General features: G+C 40.3%; 1 protein-coding gene across 1 annotated transcript in view; it reads left to right on the top strand.

Moving 5' to 3' along the window:
* Positions 1-22,612, top strand: part of PXDN (peroxidasin) — an 89,259-nt gene that overhangs the window by 21,566 nt on the left and 45,081 nt on the right. Inside the window, exons 2-3 of the mRNA XM_075201514.1 lie at positions 18,464-18,535; positions 20,095-20,166. Of these exons, the coding sequence (XP_075057615.1) occupies positions 18,464-18,535; positions 20,095-20,166 (144 nt within the window). The remainder of the gene's footprint in view (positions 1-18,463; positions 18,536-20,094; positions 20,167-22,612) is intronic.

The raw sequence follows: 22,612 nt of genomic DNA on the forward strand, positions 1-22,612 counted from the left end.
TTACAAAATTTTTCCTACAAGCATAAGTTCAATTTCCAACCACTTTCTCAGTACCCGTGTAAAGCAAATGGTGGGGTTTCCCCCGAACCCACATGTTGTCTGAAGCACAGCGACTACCAGTGCTGGAGGACTTGCACAGCTCTGCAGTAGAGCTGTATTGAAACTGTTCCATGGAACACTATTGTAGAGCTAAAGTCCACTTTGCAGTTGAATTGATGACATTACCTGAGAGGTCGGCCGTGGTGTAGCTTATACCGGCTCTTGGTTTCAGGTAACGCAGGAGGAAGAGTTACCTCCTATTTACTAATAGTGAAGGGGAAGATTTGATTAGTGCAAGTCCCATTATAATTGGACTCTAAAACAAGATGAGATTACACAATTCTGGTTTTATGTTTACCCTATTTTAATGGTCAATCAATGAGTTGACTAGAATTCACTTTGGATCTCAAACCTAATGTCGTGTTTTCATGATTCTGTTTTCATTTATTACAATTGTAAGTAATTGTGTGCCATGGAAAAAAGAAATTGTGCAGCCTCTGTGTTGAGAGCTGTATCAAAACGCCAAAGAGGTTGGAAATTGAACAGACTGGCTGCTATGGCACTGTTACTATAGTCTCATTGCATCTTCAGAATGTAGATACTGAATTTTTCCATTTTATTTTGTTTATTATATTTCATTATACAAAAATGTAGTATTGTAAATAAATATTCAGTAGACCAGATATATGCAAGAAAAGCATCCCGAAAAAATTATTTCATTGTGCTCACTCGAACAAGTGTTAACAGGCCCTTAATTCCATTTGTAATCGTGCAAAGCGTTCAATTGCCTCCTATCACTGTCCGTGGAGAACATACTGTTGGTCTATGATTCAGAGCACTATTCATAGTCATTTGGAGAAGTAACCTCTCATTGGGGTCACTAGATTTTTGTTTGCTGTGTAAGTGACACATTTTTGAAGCTGCAGTTAAAACAGCATTAACATGCCATTGACATCATCCAGCTAGTGCACCGAGCTGATTATCCAAAGTCCCTTTGTGTGGATTTCATGCTCTGTTCTCTCCCATTGTATTTGCAATGCTCTTGGGTGTTTTGCATTTCCTGCTATGCTGACCTTGAATGGGAATAAAGTAGACACGGTTACTGCAGTCTTGCTGGCATATGCAGAACTTTTGTTCTGAAATCAGCAGAGCAGAGGCTTGGCTTTTGGCAACTTCAGATGTCTAATTTATTTAAATGTTGGAAGTACAATTTTCCGTTGTATATGTACTTGTGGTTGTGTGTGTGTGTGTGTGTGTTTTATAAATATATAGATAGATAATATTTGTGTAAAAGCTGAAATTATTCCTTAATTGTCCTATAAGATGGACACTCTAGTTTGAGGGATCAGAGATTGGCTAGAAATCAGGGTATTGTTGTGTGAGCTGCAGATTGATATACATTGTTCTACCCCCAGAGCCTGGTTTTGTTTGTTCTAAAATATCCAAATGGATGACTAGCTAGAAGTGTTGCTAGTTTTGTTTTCTTTGCTTTCATGGTCTCTGATCTCCGGGTTAGTTAGCCGGGCGAGATTAAGAAATGCTAAGGGGCCTAGGGAGTAGGTAATTTTGGCAGATGTAATAGGCCTTTGCATTAAGGTTAGCTAACAGTGTCTCAATACCTAACTCCCCATTTTTCTTTAACTATTTCTTGTTGCCCCAGCTGGCGGTAAGATCCTTGCCAAGTGAGTAAAGTAAGATGTTCTTACGTGCCCACTCATATTATGGAGGACGCATATGTTGATTTAGAGTTGTGTTGTTGTCATCTAATAATATTATATTTTATTTCTATTTGTTTTATGGCAAGGATGCAGCATGTTGGCACAGTGGTTAGCACTGCTGACTCAGTGTTCCGGCCATGGGTTACATTAGGGCCACGACATGAACTGTGGGGGTTGTATGTTCTATATTCTCCTCTTGCTTGTGTTGGTTTCCTCAGGATGCTCAACTTTCCTCCCATAGCCCAAAAACATACTGGTGGGATCATTGGATGCTGACAAAAAATGGACCCTTGTGTGGTAGAGAATTTAGACTGTAAGCCCCGATGGGTCAGGGACTGTTGTACGTAATAAAATATAATCTGTATAGGGCTGCATAATGTGGTGGTGATATATATAGAATAATATCTGTGGTTGTGTATGTTACACAATAAGGATGCATGCCTCGCAGCATTGTAATATGCAAAACCATCACTGAATAAGCCACATTCCCAGCCACCCAGACACTGCCCAAACCGCACACATGCTTGAGATGCTGCACCCACTTACTGGGTCTACGAGTAGAGAATACTGGGAGATATAATGGACCACCATCACTCATAAGGCTTACAAAGCTAATTGGGGGGGGGGGATTTGTAATGGTTTATAGAGAATGAGTTTCATTCTTAGCGACTCATTCTGCATGCAGTTATAAAGGTACCTCTTTAGTCAGAGGCGGAACTAGTGAGTTGTGGAAGCGGGGAGGAGGGAACTGGGCCCTATAGCTTGCTAGTTCCCTGTACAGCAGGCCCCATGAACTTCATGGGCCCCGGTGCACCAATGGTAGTTCCACCACTGCATATTTAGTGCTGTGCATTAAGGTTGGGGTACTGGTCCGGAGAGCTGGATCTAATGCCGTTCTCAGGTTTATTTAGTGTGTGTTTTATTTGAGGCAGCACGGTGGCTAAGTGGTTAGCACTTCTGCCTCACAGCACTGGGGTCGTGAGTTCAATTCCCAACCATGTATGTTCTCCCTGTGTTTGCGTGGGTTTCCTCTGGGTGCTCCGGTTTCCTTCCACACCCCAAAAACATACTGGTAGGCTAATTGGCTGTTATTAAATTGACCCTAGTCTCTCTCTGTCTCTGTTTGTGTGTGTGTTAGGGAATTTAGACTGTAAGCCCCAATGGGGCAGGGACTGATGTGAGTGAATTCTCTGTACAGCGCTGTGGAATTAGTAGTGCTATATAAATAAATGATGATGATGATGATATTTGTAAAACTGCTTCATATGAGGGAAAATTAGTCTGATGTGTTTAAGAACATGAGCAAGAATGGGCAGCAAATTCCTCAAGGAATCGGTGTATTTCTCAGTAGAATACATCCCTGTGTGTACACATAAGTGAATGGGATCCCAATTTTTTGAGCATTAAGAACGTTGATCTTTTCAGATCAGATTGTCAGGGGAAAGTAGTGATATTAGAAAAGGTGAATATTGGCTTTAAAATGCACCACAGGGATCTGAGTATTTTTATTACCAGTTATTTGTAGTTTTATCTGCTATAGTAATCCCATATAACAGTCCTTGTTATCATATCACGCGGCACAGAAATATGACACAGATTCCGAATTAAGAGATCACCTCAGTCCTGCATTGCGTCTTTCCCCGTTGGCTGTGGTCACATGCCATTTTCTCGATAATGTTTAAATAGTTTCCTTCTGATTGCATGTCTGTTTTCAACATTTGTTAATTAAGTTAAAGCTCCCATATGGAGAGAATTATCATTGTAATATTAAACAGCATGTCCTAACTAAATGTAGCTGAAGTAAGAGTTGTAGATGTAGGTTTTACAATACATACTTTCTAGGGACATTCTCACCATTGTCATATTATGTTAAAGGAGATAAAATTTAAGATTTTCATTTATAAACCCCCCTGCACCAATCTGGTGGCGTCTCCATGGTTCTACGGCTAATTTATCCCACTGACGCCAGTAACTGTTATCCGGGCATAAAAGCCTGTATACTTTTGAATAAAGATGATTTTATAAAACAAACTTTAAATGTAAATTATGTACTGTGAAAAATTGTATGGAAAATATAGCATTCATCTAAGATGAAACATTTTTTTTTTTTAACTGACAAAATTCATCCTGACTTGCGGACACAGCACGTTTTGCGGGGTGCATCTTTATGCCCTACCCAGTTTTCCAGGGTGGGTACGCGTGTCACTTGCACACTAGGGAGCTGATGCAGAGTTGGCCACAAAATGGGCGTAAATTAAGTTTTTTAAAAAAAGTCCATCGGAATATTTACACCCATGTGCTGAGCTGTACGGATATTAAGATCCACGCAGATTGGCACCAGTAACATATGCGTCCTGTTGATGTCGGACACACGTCAGACTCTTACGCCCCACGTGTGCCTTATGTTTTTAGCCATTTGTCTTATGTGCAACAAACACATTCACTATTTTTTCTCTAATACAGCAGAAACAAATCCCACTCTTGTGTAAAACCAAAACAAAAAAGTGTTTGCGCGCACACACGATGTATACCTTAGCAATGAAGAAAAGGGCAATCAGCTTCAGAGGTGCAATTGCAAGCAACATATTTCAAGTGGGCCTTTGGTCATGGAGACCGTCATCATTTGGAGCAGGGGGAGCATCTCCCATATTGGACTGAATTGGGCCATGTCAATGGGCCAACTGCATTTTTTTAATCTTTAAAATGTTTTTAATAGGTTGCTGGGCCGAGTGTCGTTCCTCCCCACCAACTTCAAATTTGCCAGCCTGCCCCTGACCACCCACATATAATACGGCTTTCTCAGGTGTATAAAAATTTTTTTCTCCTGTTCTCCATTCGTTTAAAATTGCACATAACATGCACTATATGGACAGAATCATTTGGCCACACCTGTTTATTATTGAATTGAGGTGTTTCAATCAGACCCGCTGGGCAACGGGTCTGGTTGAAACACCTAACCATGCAGTCTCCATTTGCAAACATTTGTGATATAAAGTGGGTTTTTCTGAAGAGCTCAGTGACTTCAAGCGTGGTACTGTGATAGGATGCCACCTTTGCAGTAAGACTGTTTGTGAAATTTCAGCCCTGCTGGATATTCCATGGTCAACTAATATTGTTAGAAAGTGGAAGCGTTTAGGAACAACAGCAACTCCGTCACAAAGTGAAGGACCATGTAAGATCACAGAGCGGGGTCAATGACTGCTAATGTGCATGGTGCGTAAAAGTCACCAACGCTCTCTTGATTCCATAGCTGAAGCGATCCGGACTTCCACTGGCATTAATGTAAGCACAAAAACAGTGTGGCTGGAGCTTAAAGGGAATGGGTTGCCATGGCCAAGCAGCTGCATGTAAGACTCACGTCACAAAGACCAATGCCAAGCGTCAGATGGAGTGGTATAAAGCACACCGATACTGGACTGTTGGGCAGTGGAAACATGTTCTGTGGGGTGACTAATCTCGCTTCTCTGTTTGGCAATCAGATGGGCGAGTCTGGGTTTGGCGGATGCTGGGAGAACTTTACCTGCCTGACTGTATTATGCCAACTGTGAAGTTTGGTGGAGGAGAGATATTGGATATTGGGCTGTTTTTCAGGGAATGGGCACAAATTCCCACAGAAAAACTCCAACATCTTGTGGAAGCCTTCCAAGAAGAGTGAGCGCTGTTATTGCTGCAAAAAGAGGACCAACTATATTAAAGTATATGTTTTTGAATACAATGTCATTACAGTGTTGGTGTAATGGACAAACATACGGATACTCTTGTCCATATAGTGTGCATTCCGTTACAGTACTCCACTTACGTTAGAATGCCCCTGTCCCTTCTGTCTGGGCACAGGCTGGTATAAGTGGCAGAATCGCATATGCGTGCACTACTTTCTGCGAATGGGCAGTGTGTTTTCACACAGTCGGGGCTGCTCAAACTGGCATAATAGTTATAAGCACTGAAATAATGGGGAAAAAAACAATTTAATCTGATACTCTAAGCTCACTCAATTCGCTGTAACCTTTGTACTGTGAATTCTTACATTTTGAAAGTGTTTGTTAGGAAGTATTTAATCATACAACAAACCTCCCACAGACCAGCACAATTTTAGTTTCTTTTCCATTTTATCTGTTACTCCTGGAATTGTATTACTATTATGTTTCCAGTGCACCAACTGTTGTTTTTTTATTTTATTTATTTGTTGGCTGCTGTACTATACCATTTGTTCCAGTTGCTGTTATAAAAACAGGTGGTGATCTATTAAAAAAGGGTATTGCCACTTTGAAACCAATGTGACCATCCTTGGCTATGAAAATATATTGCATATTAGTTACCAATTAATTATATTTCTGTGATGGAAGCAAACATATTTAGCCTTGCATTGTGTCAAGTGCGTATTTCAGAATAGAGATGATAAATGCTGTGCTTTTGAATATAATTTGTCATTTTGCTTTGTTCACAATACTATTTGTTTTGAACTCTCAAGATTTCAAATATTCAAGTATGTGATTGGATCACGTATAAATAATGGTATAAATGTATTTAAAGGCAATTGTGCAGGACGCTTATTTATATAATTGCAAATGTACTTATTTTTGATATTGTGTATATTTTGGTAAAGGAAATATCTTTATTTCTGAGACCAGGGGAAGAAATTATTTTTTTTCGTTTTAACTTTGCTAGAGGAAATGCATTATTTCTGAGGTATATACCTGCTGCAATAAGCCTTTGTTGAGCAAGTAATTTGTGTATTTTGGTAGGGAAATGACTTGTTTGGGGTTTTGTAACTTTTCTTTGGGAATGTGTATTCTGCAACTGTCTGAAGAAAGGACCCATGTTAATATCCTGTTAATTAGACCTTTTGATGTGTGAGGGTCCAGCACCTGAAGGACAGGAAAGTTTAATTAGACTTGCTGCTAGATTTCCTGTGTCTAAAACAAGAGGAAATCACAGCTAGTTTTAGGATATTGCATTGTATGTAAATCCATGTTTGGCTAAACACATTGCATCCTGATATTAAAAATAGCTCAGACCTCAGGGGGCTGGCTTACCCCCTGTGAAGCTGTGTCCAAACTGTATAAAAAAAGCACTGTTTTGTATTAAAAGTTGTTCTCGATTCATCTGACCTGCTCACTGGTACCTTCAACCAGGGTGAGCAAAACATCACTTGCTTCAAAGAGCTGCTTGGAAACTTGTTTGATCCTGTGACCTACAGATTATATGCAACTCTAATCCGTTCCCGGCTGTTCTGAGATTTGGACCCAGCTTTCCAGTACCACCCCTCTGCCCGCTACCCAGCTGCTCTGGCCAGTGTGAGAGGCCAGGGGGGATCCATCCACTGCAACCCTGATTCATTGGACAAGGTCAGGGCTACCAGCCCAGGTAAACCAGTAATGGGGTACACTAGCAGCGTCCGTTACCCAGTAGAAACCCGTTACTGGATGCCGCTAAGGAATCCGGTGGTGGCAGCATTTGTAAGGCCTCTCCTACTGCAGTTAGAGGCTGCATTTGTGATCACAAAAGGGAGTAGTGGTAAAGTAAGCCCAGCCGGTTCCCAGCAACAACAAACAGGGTGTCACAAAGTACTTTTTTAAGTCGACTCTAAAGGGGGAATTCAATTCCCCTTGTTTGTTCTTTAGAACAACGCGGTCTGTGCACAATTACCGTTACTACGATAATAGATGCGCTCAATAACTGTTACTATGGTGATTTTAACGCAGACTTTTGCTTGTGGTAATAATGCGCATCTGTTACCGTAGTAACGGTATTTGAGCGTGGCCCGTATTGTTCTAAAGAACAAATACAGGGAATTGAATCCCCCCTTAAATGTCCTATATTATGACAGGAGTTAAAATGTTGTGATGTTTTCTACCTTACTGGAAGCTATTTTTTTTTCTCTGATCAGTCAGCATAGGCTCTATATTGCTCCTTGCGTCGCTGACCATGGATGCTGAGGTGTTGAGTGATCTGGATATAATCACGTCTGGCATACCCATGGTTGAAAGATCATCGCTATTCACCTGTGCATGTGATCATCTTCCGACCGCACTAAGAGAGCCACACATGTTCCTGCAGTCAGCCAGACATCTACTTGAGCGACCACCAGCAAAGTCTCAACCTGTTTGTCCACCTCTGTGTGTAGTCTGGTCATGTGCAATGGGAACACTTTTTGGAGTTAAATAAAAGTAATGTAGCAATTTATAAAAATAATTTTTATAACATTTATACTATAAATGCACATCTACTATACAGGTCAATTTCCTTATCTTATGAAATCACAGGGTAATAAAGCCACACTTACCTTTCCATATATGAGACCTACTATAGGGGGGCTTGTTACCTAACAGAAGATTGTCTGGTAACTTGAATAGCTTGTCTGATGGCAAGTAAAACAAACTAAATGATGTAAACTATGTTTTTCTTAAATATATAATATGACACCAGGGGTGCACACAGGGGGGGTTTCTGGGTCTCCAGAAACCACTCCCCTCCCCTAAAGAAGTGCCCTACATAGCGGCACTGTACTATATAACAGCCGCGGCGCTGTCTTGTATACAGCGCCGTGGCTGATGTATAGTACGGAGCTGCTTTCTCCTTTTTTTTTTTTTTTTTGGGGGTGTAGGGAAACCCCCCTTCCCCCTTAAAAATCCTCTGTGTGCCCCTGGACACACAAATATATATCAAAAATAAAAGGTCGAAGTGAACTTAAAGACATATAGGGGCATATTCAATTAGCTTTCCAAATCGCGGTAACGCGCCGGAACAGCCGCGAAACGTAATACACGTTACCGCAATAACGTGGATTTTCGTTCGCAGCCCATAGGGTTGCGTACGAAAATCCGCGTTAATGCGGTACCGTAATACCGGCAAGAACGCGCACTTTTTCGCGGTAACGCGCGTTACCGCGAATCGGAAAGCTAATTGAATATGCCCCATTGTGTTTTACTATGCATGATTACCAGCTATTGATTGATAACAAATAAGGCTGGCTATAGAAAACTGTTGGTATTTAGCATTTCCTTTGGTTTTCTTTTCTTCAAACTACTATTAATGACTTATAATTTTGGACTACCATGGCAACCACAGTTACATGGCTCATGAAGTTAGCAGAGCTGTGAGCTTGTATTTTATTTGCTAAGCAGACAACATTTGAAAATGAGATAATGATTTGTAGAAGGATATCTATGGAAAATGACAGATGCATGGTTGAAAGGTACTAGCTATTTAAAGAATAAAATAAATCTTTTTGTTGTTTTGTTATTGCTGCTTATTAATTACAGCTGCTTGATAAAGTGATAGTCATTAAGTAATTGCTACCAAGAAGTGCTAAAATCTTTGTATGAGGGACGGCTTCATCAGAGTAGAAACCCTGTACTGAAATCTGCAATTGATCGTAAGCGTTTGCTGGTGGTTGGATCAGATATAAATGACTATTCTGAAAGCAGGAGAGATATAAACCGCGAACAGGAATTACTTTATCAAGTGACATGCAACGTCTCTTACAGAGCAAGAAAACCGAGGACCAAAATATAAATAACGTAACTTTTTATTTATCAAAAGTGAGTGTTATTGGTAGATAATGAAAGGTGTATCTTTATTTCTAAAGCTTTTATTTGGCCACCCATATTAAGATGACCTCATACTCAAGCCGATCATGGTCCTCAAACATTGTGCTCTCAACCATTGTTTGTAGGGATTATTGGAGACCCACACAGACTGAGTTTGAACCAATTTTTAGTATAAATCTCATCTTTCTTGTCACATGTTCCTAGTTTTCCAGGGACAGTCTGTGATTTTGAAGTTATGTTTCTGAAAATGGCTCTTGTCTAACTTTACAATACATTTTCTCTTACTTTCTATGCAAGATTTCACTATATATTCATCAGTTGATTTATTTGATATGTAGTATGGATAAATATTTTCAATACAAGAAATTATACACAAAATTGACACATGGAGCTCACTGAAAGCTATTTTTCATAGACCTAATGAACAAGCGCAGCTCAGAACATCTAATACAGGTGTCAGGATTGTCCCTGGGGTGAAAATACTGCTTTGGAATTTGCCTGTAGCAGACCCTCCAACACAACCTCCTCATCCCAGTACAATATGTTTTGCTCATGAACTTCCCATTTAATTTAATATTGCGGATACCTGACCTGGATTATTTAATTGATGAACAGTGTTATTTAAAACATCAATAAATGAATTTAGCCATACTACATGTTATAGTAAATTATGTGGGAAGTTCAGGGGCAGAACATTTTGTACTGAGTTTTGGAAGGTCTGCTATAGTAGTATAGTCAATTCAACACTTATTTAAAATCTGCTTGCAGATGTGACGCTGTCATTGCTTGGTGATTTCTATTAGACAGAACTTATTTTTGATGGGGATAATATGTAAAATAATTGTAGTAATGCAATATAAGCTGTATTATGATTTTGGTTTTTACCATGTGGTGTATGGGAATGGTCGTACAAGATTGTAAGCTTGCAAGCAGGAGGGACCTCTTACCGCTTTGTCTAGTTTTGTTTGATTAGTGTATTTTTACCCCAGTTGTTTAGCGCTGTTGAGAACGCTAGTGCTAAATAAATATATGTTGATTGTCAATTGCACATGGGTTGGGCTGTAGTGTTGGGTGTACAGGGAAGTTAATGTAAGGAGAGGGAGCATATGTTGGTGTAATTTGTGGGGAGGGTGCTCCTGTAGACAGTGGAGTACATAGAGTAATGTGTTATTTAGTGGGGAATGTGTGTGCATAAGGGAATTTAGTCCATCAGCAAACGTGTGCAGAGGTGTCTGTAAATTAGTGAACACATTATTAAGACTTTCTTTCCTCAAAGACGATTGGTGGAATATAAACAGCTTTGGAAGGGGGAGGGTGCAGTGGTCTTTCGGCGCTTTTAAGGTGGTGATGGAGGATGTCTGGGCTTGTAGGATTAGAAACATTCATGGTGCAAGTAGGTGGTACAAAGTTTTGAGTTCAGTTGTAAGCTGGCTTCAAATACGGGCGAAGTGTGGAAGTAGATGACAGTGTTTTACTGGGTGATGATTTGGTAAAGATCTGCTTTTTTTTTGTTTTACTTACACCTCATAGAGGTATGAGCAAAAAAAGTGCAAAGTTTTTATTACTGTAATTGACGATAATGCATGCAAAAACATAGCAGAATTCGTGATTAATTTGATCTCCCCCGTGAAGTACTAAAATGTCCTATTTTGATGGTAAATATTACTAAAATAACATTCCTTTTATACTGAGCTAAGGAATTTGGAAAATTGTGTAGTTCTAAAAAAAAAAAAAATTCTTAGATCCTGATTGTAATGTTCAAACTAAACACTCATAATACATGGAAAAGTGAACATACTTGGCATAATGCTGGCATACTTTCAGAAGTATGTAAGATATCATTAAGGATAGCTTTGCAATTTTCAAAGCAAAATACTTAAAGGAATTGCTGACATAATTGAGTAATTATGGCAGCTGTCAAGATATCTGCTGAAATAGAAGTATGATCTCATAATATGTAAAGCAAATGGTACTTTAATTTTTTTTTTTTTTCCCCAGAACATTAAATACTTGTAAAGACCATTTACCTTTGGAAGCAAATTGACTATTATGAGTCCTTTTTTTCTTGGGTAACAAAATGCTGGATTTACTATAATTGTGGCACTTGGATGGTAGTTAGAGGTGGCTGTATTGTACATCGGCTCTATGCCCCACCTCCACATAATATTCTTAAGTGTATAAAACCATTTGTGAAGGCAGTGGTGAACTACAAGGGGATGCTGATGGGTGGCAGCACACCAAATACAGGGTTGTTTTGAAGATCTACTGAAATACCATCTTAGTCCAGCTGGTGGATCCAGAGAGTTGAATTGTTATTGCTGTTGTCACCTCAATTCCTCCTCTGGGGATCTCTGCGACCTCCTTGGCAGCTACCACCATCACTTTTGTGACCATGCAGAACTAGCACGTTGTATTCCAGAGACCTTGGGATTTAAGGTGTTCTTGATCAGGTTTCTTTTCTCTGAAATTTGCACCATGCCTAATATCTAGTACAACTTCCTTTACCATCGGTAACACCAGTATCCTCACTTAATGATGAATATCTCCAAAAACTAAATTTAGTTATTGGTGAAATGGGAGAGAAAAATGGCATTTATCTCTAATCTGGTGGGTCCTGCTATTAAGCTGTCACTTTACCCATTCGAGTTTTTACTTGCATTCAGGGGCACTGTGTTGGGGGCATATTTATTAGTTAATGGGTTTTAATTATCGGTCATCGTAACGATGATGTTGGTGACTGGAGGGGAGAGCGGGTAAGCTGTGGTGAAGGTTCAGCTATCCCGCTACTGCCCTTCTCTCCCCACAGGATTCAATGGCTAATGCCATCCTTATTGTGGACAGCTTGGTAAATCGCACAAACTAGCAGTCCTCTTTGAAACCTATGGGGACTGCTTTTGTGTACGATAGCAGTGGGACTGTAGCCGATATCTGCTGCGATCCTATATTTATAAATCATTTCTATACTTAATAATGCGGTTATTCGTTTTTAGGGTTTTTCAGCTCAAAGGACCTTGATAAATAGACTTGTTATTGTTGTGGTTTTATGAATATTGCTTGCTTCATTCAGTGCCTTTCATGAAAGGGTATTTATCATGTGGTTTCACTGTTGCCTGAACTTGAGTTTTTAAATAGGTACCCTCTGGGGATTGATTTCTATCTAAGATTGACTCCATTGAAACCCACCCCTGCATGTCTGTACACTGTGTCGTTAGTTCCCCTAGTTGTACATAAGTAAGATATATATATAAGGGGAGATTCAAGGTGTCTATGGAACGGCCGTGAGACACTTTGTGAAGATTGTTTTCCACAGAAATATCCCTAATTTTTGCTCACGCCCCATAGAGGTGCAAGAAAATATGAGAGGGATCTTTTTACCGTATAAATGGTAAAAATGCGCAGCTACGATGTCCCTCAGAACATCGCAGGCAATTACATTCCCCCCGTAACGACTTTTATGAATGGATGAGAAGTGTTACATGAACTGTTTGTGTGACAGTGTAAAAATAGACAGCCGCCTCATGCTACCAGGAATTTTTCCTTATGGATTCTGGGAAGAATATAATGGGTAGTAGTTTTTCTGGCAAAATTCTACATAATCATTGCACTAAGTGCTTGTAATACACATTCAACTCTCATTCATAAAGCTTAGTAATATCGCTTTCATACCGCCACCCAGGCAATATCCCGGGTATATGAACCTGGGATATTGCCGGGGGGCAGAGGCTCCCCCGGAGTCAAATTCCGGGGTAGACCGTGTTCATACTGAACACGGGTCTGCCCTGGTCTCCATGGCAACATCACAAGAGGAGCTCTGATTGGCTCCTCTTGTGATGTTTTTTTTTTTTTTTTCTTTGTTTTTTTACTTTAACATTGTGTCTGGTGAGACCCGGGTTGAAAAACCCGGGTCGCACCATTCATAGTGCAGGCTTCCCGGGGCAGACCCGGGAATTACCCAACCAGAAGACCCGGGTCTAATTCCCGCATCTGATGACTCGGGAATTAGACCTGGGACCATTCATACTGCACCATGATCCGGGTCGTCTGGGATTTCCCCGGCAAAACCCAGGTTTTTGGCGCAGTATGAATCGGGTATAAGTTACATTTATTGCCGATAGTTCCAAAAACATAACGTAGGTGAATGCTTGCACAGTTTTTCTGGCAAGTGTTCATTTCATGTCAATTTCATCTGTTGCAGTAATGTAATGTAATGGAGTTCTGTAGCAGAACTCATTAAGAACATAGTACATTATGCTGTAGGGATGCTTTGAGAACAAGCTTTGAATGCTCTGTTTAAAGTGAAGCATTTTTGCTACAGGCTTTCAGTGCCTGTGTGTATGTGCCCATGCGTGTCCGTACAATATGGATTGCTAATTAGTACTATTTTTTGTTCGTATTGCCAATTTGTGTATGTCTTTTGGTTATAGTTTTCCGACTTTCCTAAATTACTATTAAGATTAAGAACGCTAAAAACTTTGTATATTAAGCTTTGCAGGCTATGATTCCAATCTATGTTTGGAGAGAAGTCATATCATTTTTTTAGTCTCAAGAGCTTTACATCACTTTATAAATAAAACAAAAAAAAATATGATTTTCAAATCCTTTACATTTGTCTATCTGCCGCTGCGTAGATCCTCTGTAGCTATTCAGATAGCCCATGATTTAAATATACTTGAAGTGTTGGAACACATATGGATTTAAGGAATGTAATTGCGTCACTTAGTCTGTGTAACATCACTTTTACATTTTGTTGAAGGACTTTTTAGTTTCCTGTTTTCGATTCAAGACAAATTGGAGACGTGGGGTACTATAAAGTTCACATGCTTCTCAAGGTACATACAGCTCAACAAATCCTTGAAACTGTGTTAACTAAACCAAATATGCTTTGTTAGGAGTAGAGATGGTCACTGGCCCCCGTGTTTTGGTTTTGGATTCGGTTTTGGATCTGGATTACTGTCGTGTTTTGGTTTTGGTTTTGCAAAACCGCCATTGCGTGTTTTGGTTTTGGTTTTGTTTTGCTATTTTGTTGGAAAATCAATGTTTTTGGGCCTAAAATAACCCAATTTAGTGCGCCACCTGTTTCATAGATAAGTAATCTAATTGTAGAGGTAATAAATCATCCAAAAAACAGTTTAATTCCTGGTAGGTAGGCCTTCATTTATTCTACACACAAAACAGATTGTCTTCCTCTCCATCTATGCATATTGGCAATGCAGCCATCATCTTTGGATGTATATTACACCCTACACTTATAATTAAATATGTAAAGAAATGGAAAAAGGCAGTTTGCTTTCTGGCTCTCTAGGCCCCCCTCCACTTGTTGAAAATACAAAAAAATTCAGCCGTTATAGACTGTACAATATTAGGAGAAATGGACAAAGCCAGTTTGGGGTCACTCTGTCTATGACACCCTACCCTTAAGCATAAATTGCCCAAACAGCAGCCTTTCAAGACTGTACGTGATATGGAAATGCCACAAGTCCCTTTCCTCTTTGGGGGTAGATTGCACCTTAGACTTACATAGAATGTTTTAAAAAGATGTTATCGTCATCATCTTCAGCTTCATCCTCACCCTCATCAGTGTGTACCTCATCATCACAGACTATCAATTCATCGCCGCTTGAATCCGCCATTAGAGAACAGTCAGTGCTTGGATGGTGAAGGCCTTCCTCGTGGAAGATGTAGTTCATTTTTATAAACATAATTTTCTCCACATTTTTGGGAAGTAACCTTCTATGGTGATCAATGACTAAGTTCCCTGCTGTGCTGAACACTCGTTCAGAGTACACACTGGAGGGTGGGCAGCTTAGGTATTGCAAAGCAAGTTTGTACATGGGTTTCCAAATGGCCTGCTTTTCTTCCCAGTAAGGAAAGGGACTGTCTGACATTTCCATATCAACTACCTCTTGAAAGTAATCCTCCACCATCCTTTGCATGTTTATACTCGTATTTGATGGAGTTATGGACAAGGTGACACATTTGTGACACATCAACTCTATATCTAAATCATATTACATACACCTAAAGAACATTTCTAGAATACGCACATGTCTGACACAAGACACCGCAAAAACATTAATTCTCTCCTTACTGGTCTTCCCAAAGTCAGACTTGAACCCCTACAATCTATTTTGCTCACAGCGGCTAGACTGGTTTTCCTTACTAACCGTTATTCCTCTGCTGAGCCACTCTGTCAGTCTCTACATTGGCTGCCTGTATTTCAACAAATCCAATATAAAATTCTTCTACTAAAATATAAGGCCATCAACAAAATTGCACCGACATACATTTCCTCACTTGTCTCAAAATATCTCCCTGCTCGACACCTCCGTTCTGCACAAGATCTGCGTCTCTCTTCCACTCTCATCACATCCTCCCATTCTCGGTTAGAGGATTTTTTCCGGGCTGCACCCACTTTGTGGAATTCCCTCCCTCGCACAGGAAGACTTTCCTCTAGTCTTCAAGCTTTCAAGCGTTCACTGAAAACCCACCTCTTCAGACAAGGTTGTGATATTCCTCAACCACCATCTTAGTTCCCTAGATTACCCTATTACCATCCTCTACACAGCTAACGCAAGACAACGACCCTCTGACCAACATTGCTACACACACACAGCCCACTCAATACTTTTACCTTTGCATTCTAGCTGGTACATTGTGCAATATGATGTAGCACATGCCCTTGTGTTTCTATCCCCCATTGTCCTATACATTGTAAGCTTGCGAGCAGGGTTCTCTTACCTCTCTGTTTGTATGTATTACCCAGTATTGTCTTATCAGTGTTTGTTCCCAATTGTAAAGCACTACGGAATCTGCTGGCGCTATATAAATAAATGATGATGATGATAGTGTCGTGGCCCGTGGGTCGCGGCCAGGGTCGGCGTCGTTGCCCGTGGGTCGCGGCCAGGGTCGGCGTCGTTGCCCGTGGGTCGCGGCCAGGGTCGGCGTCGTTGCCCGTGGGTCGCGGCCAGTGTCGGCATTGTTGCCCGTGGGTGTGATATATCTACACAGAACCAATTTAAAAGGCAAAGAAGGTCTCCCCCCTCCACCACCAAGACACATCCAGCCCTCTCTTTCCTCTGGAAAAATACAGTGCCTTTCCCTTAACCAGTGTGGTTTTATGAAAGGCCCACGTTATTGCTAGTGGAAACCACATTTGAATGACAGAACAATTTGAATGTGCCAAATAGTGATCTTGGAGGTAGGAGACCTCTCAGCTTTCCTCAGTAGTTTCAGCATTTGAGTCGCCAGCAGCTGACATTCCCTTTGTTGTATGTTAGTAGAGGTGGTTTTGCAGGTGTTTGAAGATGTGGTGGCTTTTTGGTGCTTTAGGGTAGAGCAGATAGTTTTTTATTTTTCTTTGATTGCCCTCATGTTACGCTGTTGAATGTGACTAATTGGGACATGGGTCTAATGGATTATGCAGTTGTTTCAATGCTATTATCTATAGCACTGACTGACAAAGGGATCATGATTAGCAGCACTGTATACACTAGTCTTGTTGTGGAATATATACATTTATTTCTTTGCCTAATCAATTTTTCTATTTAATAAACTATAGCCACACAAATTCCTATATTCTCAGAGCACTTGCACATGGTCATCGAAATTCTGTATTTAGCCTATATAAGTGTTAGAAATATGAACAATGAGCCTTTGAATGGGGTAACTGCATATTTAAAGCTACAGTATATGCAGTTTTTATCTCCAGAAGTGCGGAATCCTACGTTTACAAAGATGTGAGTTAAAATGTGCACGATGTACATTTTGTTGCATAGCCAGATGTGTTTTTACCATTCATTTGGAATGTTTAACCATGCATATTTGCTATACTGGATAAACATATTTAAAAAAAAATACATGTTTAGGTACATGTGAGCTTTACTGTGGCTGTATATCAGCTATTAATTGTCTGTGTTATTTTAGTCCACATGTTACATCATAGGGCTGGATTTAGCGTACTCTGATAAATGACACATCTGTGATCATTGAAGCTATTTTACACTGGCATTTGTTAAGCATCTACTTATTGAATGGAAATTGGAAACTTGCAGTTGCCCTATACTTTGTAAAATCTTTTAAAGTTTTTAATGAATCTCTTTATACTTTATAGTTATTCTTCCAAGATTGGAATTTTGCATTGTTGAGCTCTCGGTTGGGCGGAGTCAGTGAAGTTCACCCAGACCACCCACATAGTTGGGCCTAGCAGACTCCGCCCCTCAACAGTTCTCTAAGGTACAATGTTTTGCTGCTGAAGAGAGGACATTTCTTCTATTGTGGGACCTTTATCAGTGCCGTTATGCACATTGTTTTGAAACGTTTCTCTGAAATTTTTATATGGAAATCAATCAAGGTTAATGAGAGATGTTATTGACATTTTTGTAACAGATGTTCTTTAGAGGGAGAATGGGTCGTGAGGCTGAAAATGGCCCACTTCCGCCTAGATAAACGAATAAATATGTTTCCCATAGTCTCTTCCCATCAGCTTTTTGTCACCAGCCTGCAGGCACACTTTCATGGGAACATATTTTCAGCCTTCTGCCGTATACATGTAAATCATAGGCTGCTGAGGACATTGAGTGACTCACCCTGAATGCACAAGTTTCCCCCACAAGGCGGCTGCCGTCCAGGTTTAACGTAAAATTGAATCAAATGCTTTGGCGCTCAGTGTAAAATGATGCTGGCAAGTGAGAGCTGCAGACAGGAGCTGGGCCAGCATAGATTCCTGGACGTACCCCAACATTTTCTAGGCACATATATCTGTTGCTGCAACGTTAAGATTTGATAGTATTCTCTGTATTTATTTACAGTTGTTTTCAGTCGAAAAATGTGATATCACTAAGTTTGTTCTGTACTAGTTAATAATGAAGCATGTCTAACTTTTACCTTTTTGTCTGTAGTACGGCTTCAAATACCCTTATTTATAGTCCACATCTGCGTCCTCTGCCTGATGTCATCAGGTTCTAAATCATAAATTCCCTGTATACCTTGATATCTATAACCAGTCACTAGCAAGCTGTACTGTAGCAGGCAAGGCTTCAGCCTTTGTCATCTCTTCTATAACATAGTGCGCTCCTTTCGTGACACTATATGTAATTTAAATTGCATGGCACATTTAGTAAATATATATAACTTAAAGTTTATGTTCTTGTCTTGCAGGGATCTACGGTTCAATAGAATAAAGGATATTCAACCAGGTGCATTTAGACATTTGAAGAATCTAAACACTTTGTAAGTATATTTTTAATAGCATATCCTGTTTGTATGATCATCTATATTGATGTAAATGCCCGAGTAAAGTATTTGGCATACAGCCTCATTTAGCATACATGTCAGTGGGATTGTTTGTTATTGGTATTGTGCACACTGGGTGGGGTACGTTAAAACGGCCACATTAAATCCGACATGCTTGTAAACGACTTTGAAATAACGATGCCTATTAGCCCTACACTACTCAAATAACTACATACCATATTTCAGACATGGACTTTGTCCGGCGCTTGAAATTCACGTCCACTGTAGCATCCGAATGTGTTAAACAGCTACGGTGTAAAATTCCGTCATTTGGTATGCCGGTTTTAAAGCGGAAATCCCCGGACCCCACGCCTGCATAATGGAATATAGACGTGGGGTCCGGGGATTGCCGCTTTAAAATCGTCATTTTCACTATGGGGAAAAAAAATAATGAATACCTACAGTTTATTTTGAGTCAAACCTGCCAAAATATGATACTTTCCTATCATGTCATGCTGTGTATAACAAAAGCCTGTGGGGGGAACTTTGAAAAACAGCGTGTTCATGTAGTTTGTTAAAATCATTTATTATCAGAACACGTTGTATGACAAGCAATATTATGTTTGTGAAACGTGTCTAGGCATTTATAGGACTTTATGCATAGTAAGCAGATCTGTTTTGTTCTCTCAACATCAATGCTGGTTTTATTAGACTTGTGCCAATTACATTGCTCCCCATTTCCCTTCCGTCCTTTTATCAAGATAAAATAAACCCTGCTCACAAGTAAGGTATGTAAACATTCCTTATCAGAGATAGCCAAAACCGGCTTTATGTCTGGATCTGATCCAGACCCTGCCGGAGTGGAATGTAGATTACAGGCTAATTCTATGCCTGAAGATTTCTATTGTATTACCATATTACATTTTGTATTTGGGAGTTACAGCTGTAAACTCAGGACTTAGCAGCACTAGTGGACAGTCCCCTTACAAACAGCAAATGTGTCTTAATCTTTTATTGTCTAACATGGACATAGGCAAACCGAGGGCGGGGGGTTTTCCTAGTGCCTGGAAACACCTCTCCAAGCCAGAGGCACTGTATAAATGAGGTGGCTGGACCCTGCCCCTGCTTCACACGGCTCTGCTCGAAAAAAGAGAGTTGCATGCACCTAACAGTAGTACACACAGCATTGCTCATGTATATGATGGGGATAGGGAGAGTTGGAGAGCAGCCAAGCACTCTTTAAAATTATAGCTACGCCCCCATGCATGCTGGTCACGCCCACTGGCGGCGTGGTGTGGCAACCCCCCTCTGTAAATCCTGCGTTTGCCCCTGATGGACTGATCAAATCTGGACTGGTTCCATACATTACATTTCTTAAACATTTTAGATCTAGGTTTATTCAAACTTCTAAAAAGGGAAAGTGGATGGGTTAACCGAAACAACCAGGTTCTAGTTATTTTCCAAAAACGTGATGGCCAACAGGTGCCCTGCTGAAAATATTATTGTACACATTACTTTTCACTTGTATTGAAGATTGGTTGTTTTTTGCTTTTTAGACTTCTAAACAACAATCAAATTAAAAGGATACCGAGTGGAGCGTTTCAAGATCTCGATAACCTTAAGTACCTGTAAGTAGTTTTTGCCTTTTTTTCTTTAATTTTGCTATTAGTAATTGATGCATAGCCTACATTGGAGAATTGGAGCTAAAATATAGACTGATGCTTTCAGCTTTGTTCACAAATATCAAGTTCAACATTCATTTGATTAAACATCCAGAACCACATGATTCTTCAGTACTTGTGAGATGATCCAGGCCACTTTCCAGGTTCAGGATCAGTGACTAGATCAAGGTAATGGTAGAGTAGGGGGGCAATGATTAGATGAGAGTAAGGGTAGATTAGGGGAGGACAGGGACTAGACGAGGGTAAGGGTAGATTAGGGGGGGGCAGGGACTAGATGAGGGTAAGGGTAGATTAGGAGAGGACAGGGACTAGACGAGGGTAATGGTAGATTAGGGGATGACAGGGACTAGATGAGGGTAAGGGTAGATTAGGGGAGGACAGGGACTAGATGAGGGTAAGGGTAGATTAGGGGAGGACAGGGACTAGACGAGGGTAAGGGTAGATTAGGGGAGGACAGGGACTAGACGAGGGTAAGGGTAGATTAGGGGAGGACAGGGACTAGATGAGGGTAAGGGAAGATTAGGGGAGGACAGGGACTAGACGAGGGTAAGGGTAGATTAGGGGAGGACAGGGACTAGATGAGGGTAAGGAAAGATTAGGTTAGGACAGTGACTAGATGAGTGTAAGGGTAGATTAGGTCAGGACAGTGACTAGATGAGGATTAGGGAGGACAGGGACTAGATGAGGATTAGGGGAGGACAAGGGACTAGACCAGGATAAGTGCTAAGCAGCATGTTAGTGGGGAAATAGTGTTTGAATAATGAAGGATGGTCCTAAAGTGAAAGTAGGTTGAACTTTCTAATGGCTGTGTTCACATGTTGCCCTTTTACCTGGGTATTTCCAAAGTCTGGCAAATGGATATGCACCTAGAAATGGGATTAATGAGCAGTTGGGCACACATACTCCATTTTAGTGGCAGTAGGAATAATTCCCCACCTACGACCATCACTTTATTAAATGTTATTAGTACCTCTCTTACCTTAGTCAACGTATTTTATTTTAAATTTATCTTTAATTCTGTGTAATTCTTGTAAACCTGCTCTGTTCCTTTACATTCTTTCAACTAATCTACGTATATTGGTTTATCTGAGTTTTTTTTTTTCTATTTGCTTTCCTTTTGTCCAAGTAAAGACAGTTGTAGAATTAGAATACATGTTTTGGAGAGGGTTTCTTTAAGCCTCTACTTGCAGCTGCTGTCCCTCTAGCTTTGTATGGAGTCCATCCAAAGTTTGGATCAGTCACAGACCTACTGATATGGAAAGAATGAAGAATGCTATGAAAGCAAGGGATAACTAGGACAGGAAGGGTGGCTTCTGTTTCTACTCTATTAAAGCTAGATTAAACAGTCCATTCCAGACAATACAACTATTTGTGAGATGGATATATTCATCTCTGAAGAACATATTATATGTATCAGTGTTTGAACTGGGGGTGCCTTAGGCCCACCCATAGAATGTTCTTTGTGGGCCCACCCTTGCTTTTAAAAAAGAAAGTATTGTACATAGTACATTCCTAATACAGAGTGCAATCCTCTGAGCCCAGCAATGCTTATATACTCATTGCACCCCACATTGTGCCTACCTGTGCCCGCACTTTGTACCCAGCATTACCCATACACATACCAAGGCAGGGTCAGATATGGAGTATGATTTTTTTATAATGTGAGTGTGGTTTTACACAGCTAATTTAATATATGAAAAATTGATTCTTTAAAGAGCTATAATAAAATATATTGCAAGCCTAGTTTTCAATGGATGCAGGGTAAGATGTGTATGTTAGAGACCTCTCTGCAATACAAATAGCATTCTAGTGGCCTCTATATATTACATCAAGCATTGTAGTGTCCTATATACACTCTAGTGACTAATATGCAATCCAGAGAGCATTCTAATGAGCTACGTACAGTGCAGATCATTCTAGTGGCTCAAGATGCAGTGCAGGCAGGGTCCCTGAAGCCCTTCACGATGCGTTTACTGTGTACATATTAATCAGGGAATCGCCATCATCGGCTGTTTATATAGCGCCACTAATTCCGCAGTGCTGCCCCATTGGAGCTTACAGTCTATATTCCCTAACACACAGATCGAGAGAGAACAGTGCTTTCAGGCAGAAGTGCTGAGGCAATGTGCTTAGACTAAGATCATGATTGATGATTATTTTTTTTGTTGTATTTTTTTTTTTTAGCATTGTGGGAAGGTGGGGGTATATAAGTGTGTGTGATTTGTTTTTTTATTATTTAAGCTGATGCTTCCAATGATTATTCTGCTGCCCTTTTTAAAAAAAGAAAAAATCAGTGCCTGCCTGTCATGTTGTAGTGAAGAGATTTGAGAGCTGAACTGATACATATAAGCTTAAGGTGGAAGGGGACATACCCACTGGGGATTCAGACTAG

The sequence above is a fragment of the Mixophyes fleayi genome, chromosome 3 (assembly GCF_038048845.1).
Source record: "Mixophyes fleayi isolate aMixFle1 chromosome 3, aMixFle1.hap1, whole genome shotgun sequence".
Classification (NCBI taxonomy): domain Eukaryota; kingdom Metazoa; phylum Chordata; class Amphibia; order Anura; family Limnodynastidae; genus Mixophyes; species Mixophyes fleayi.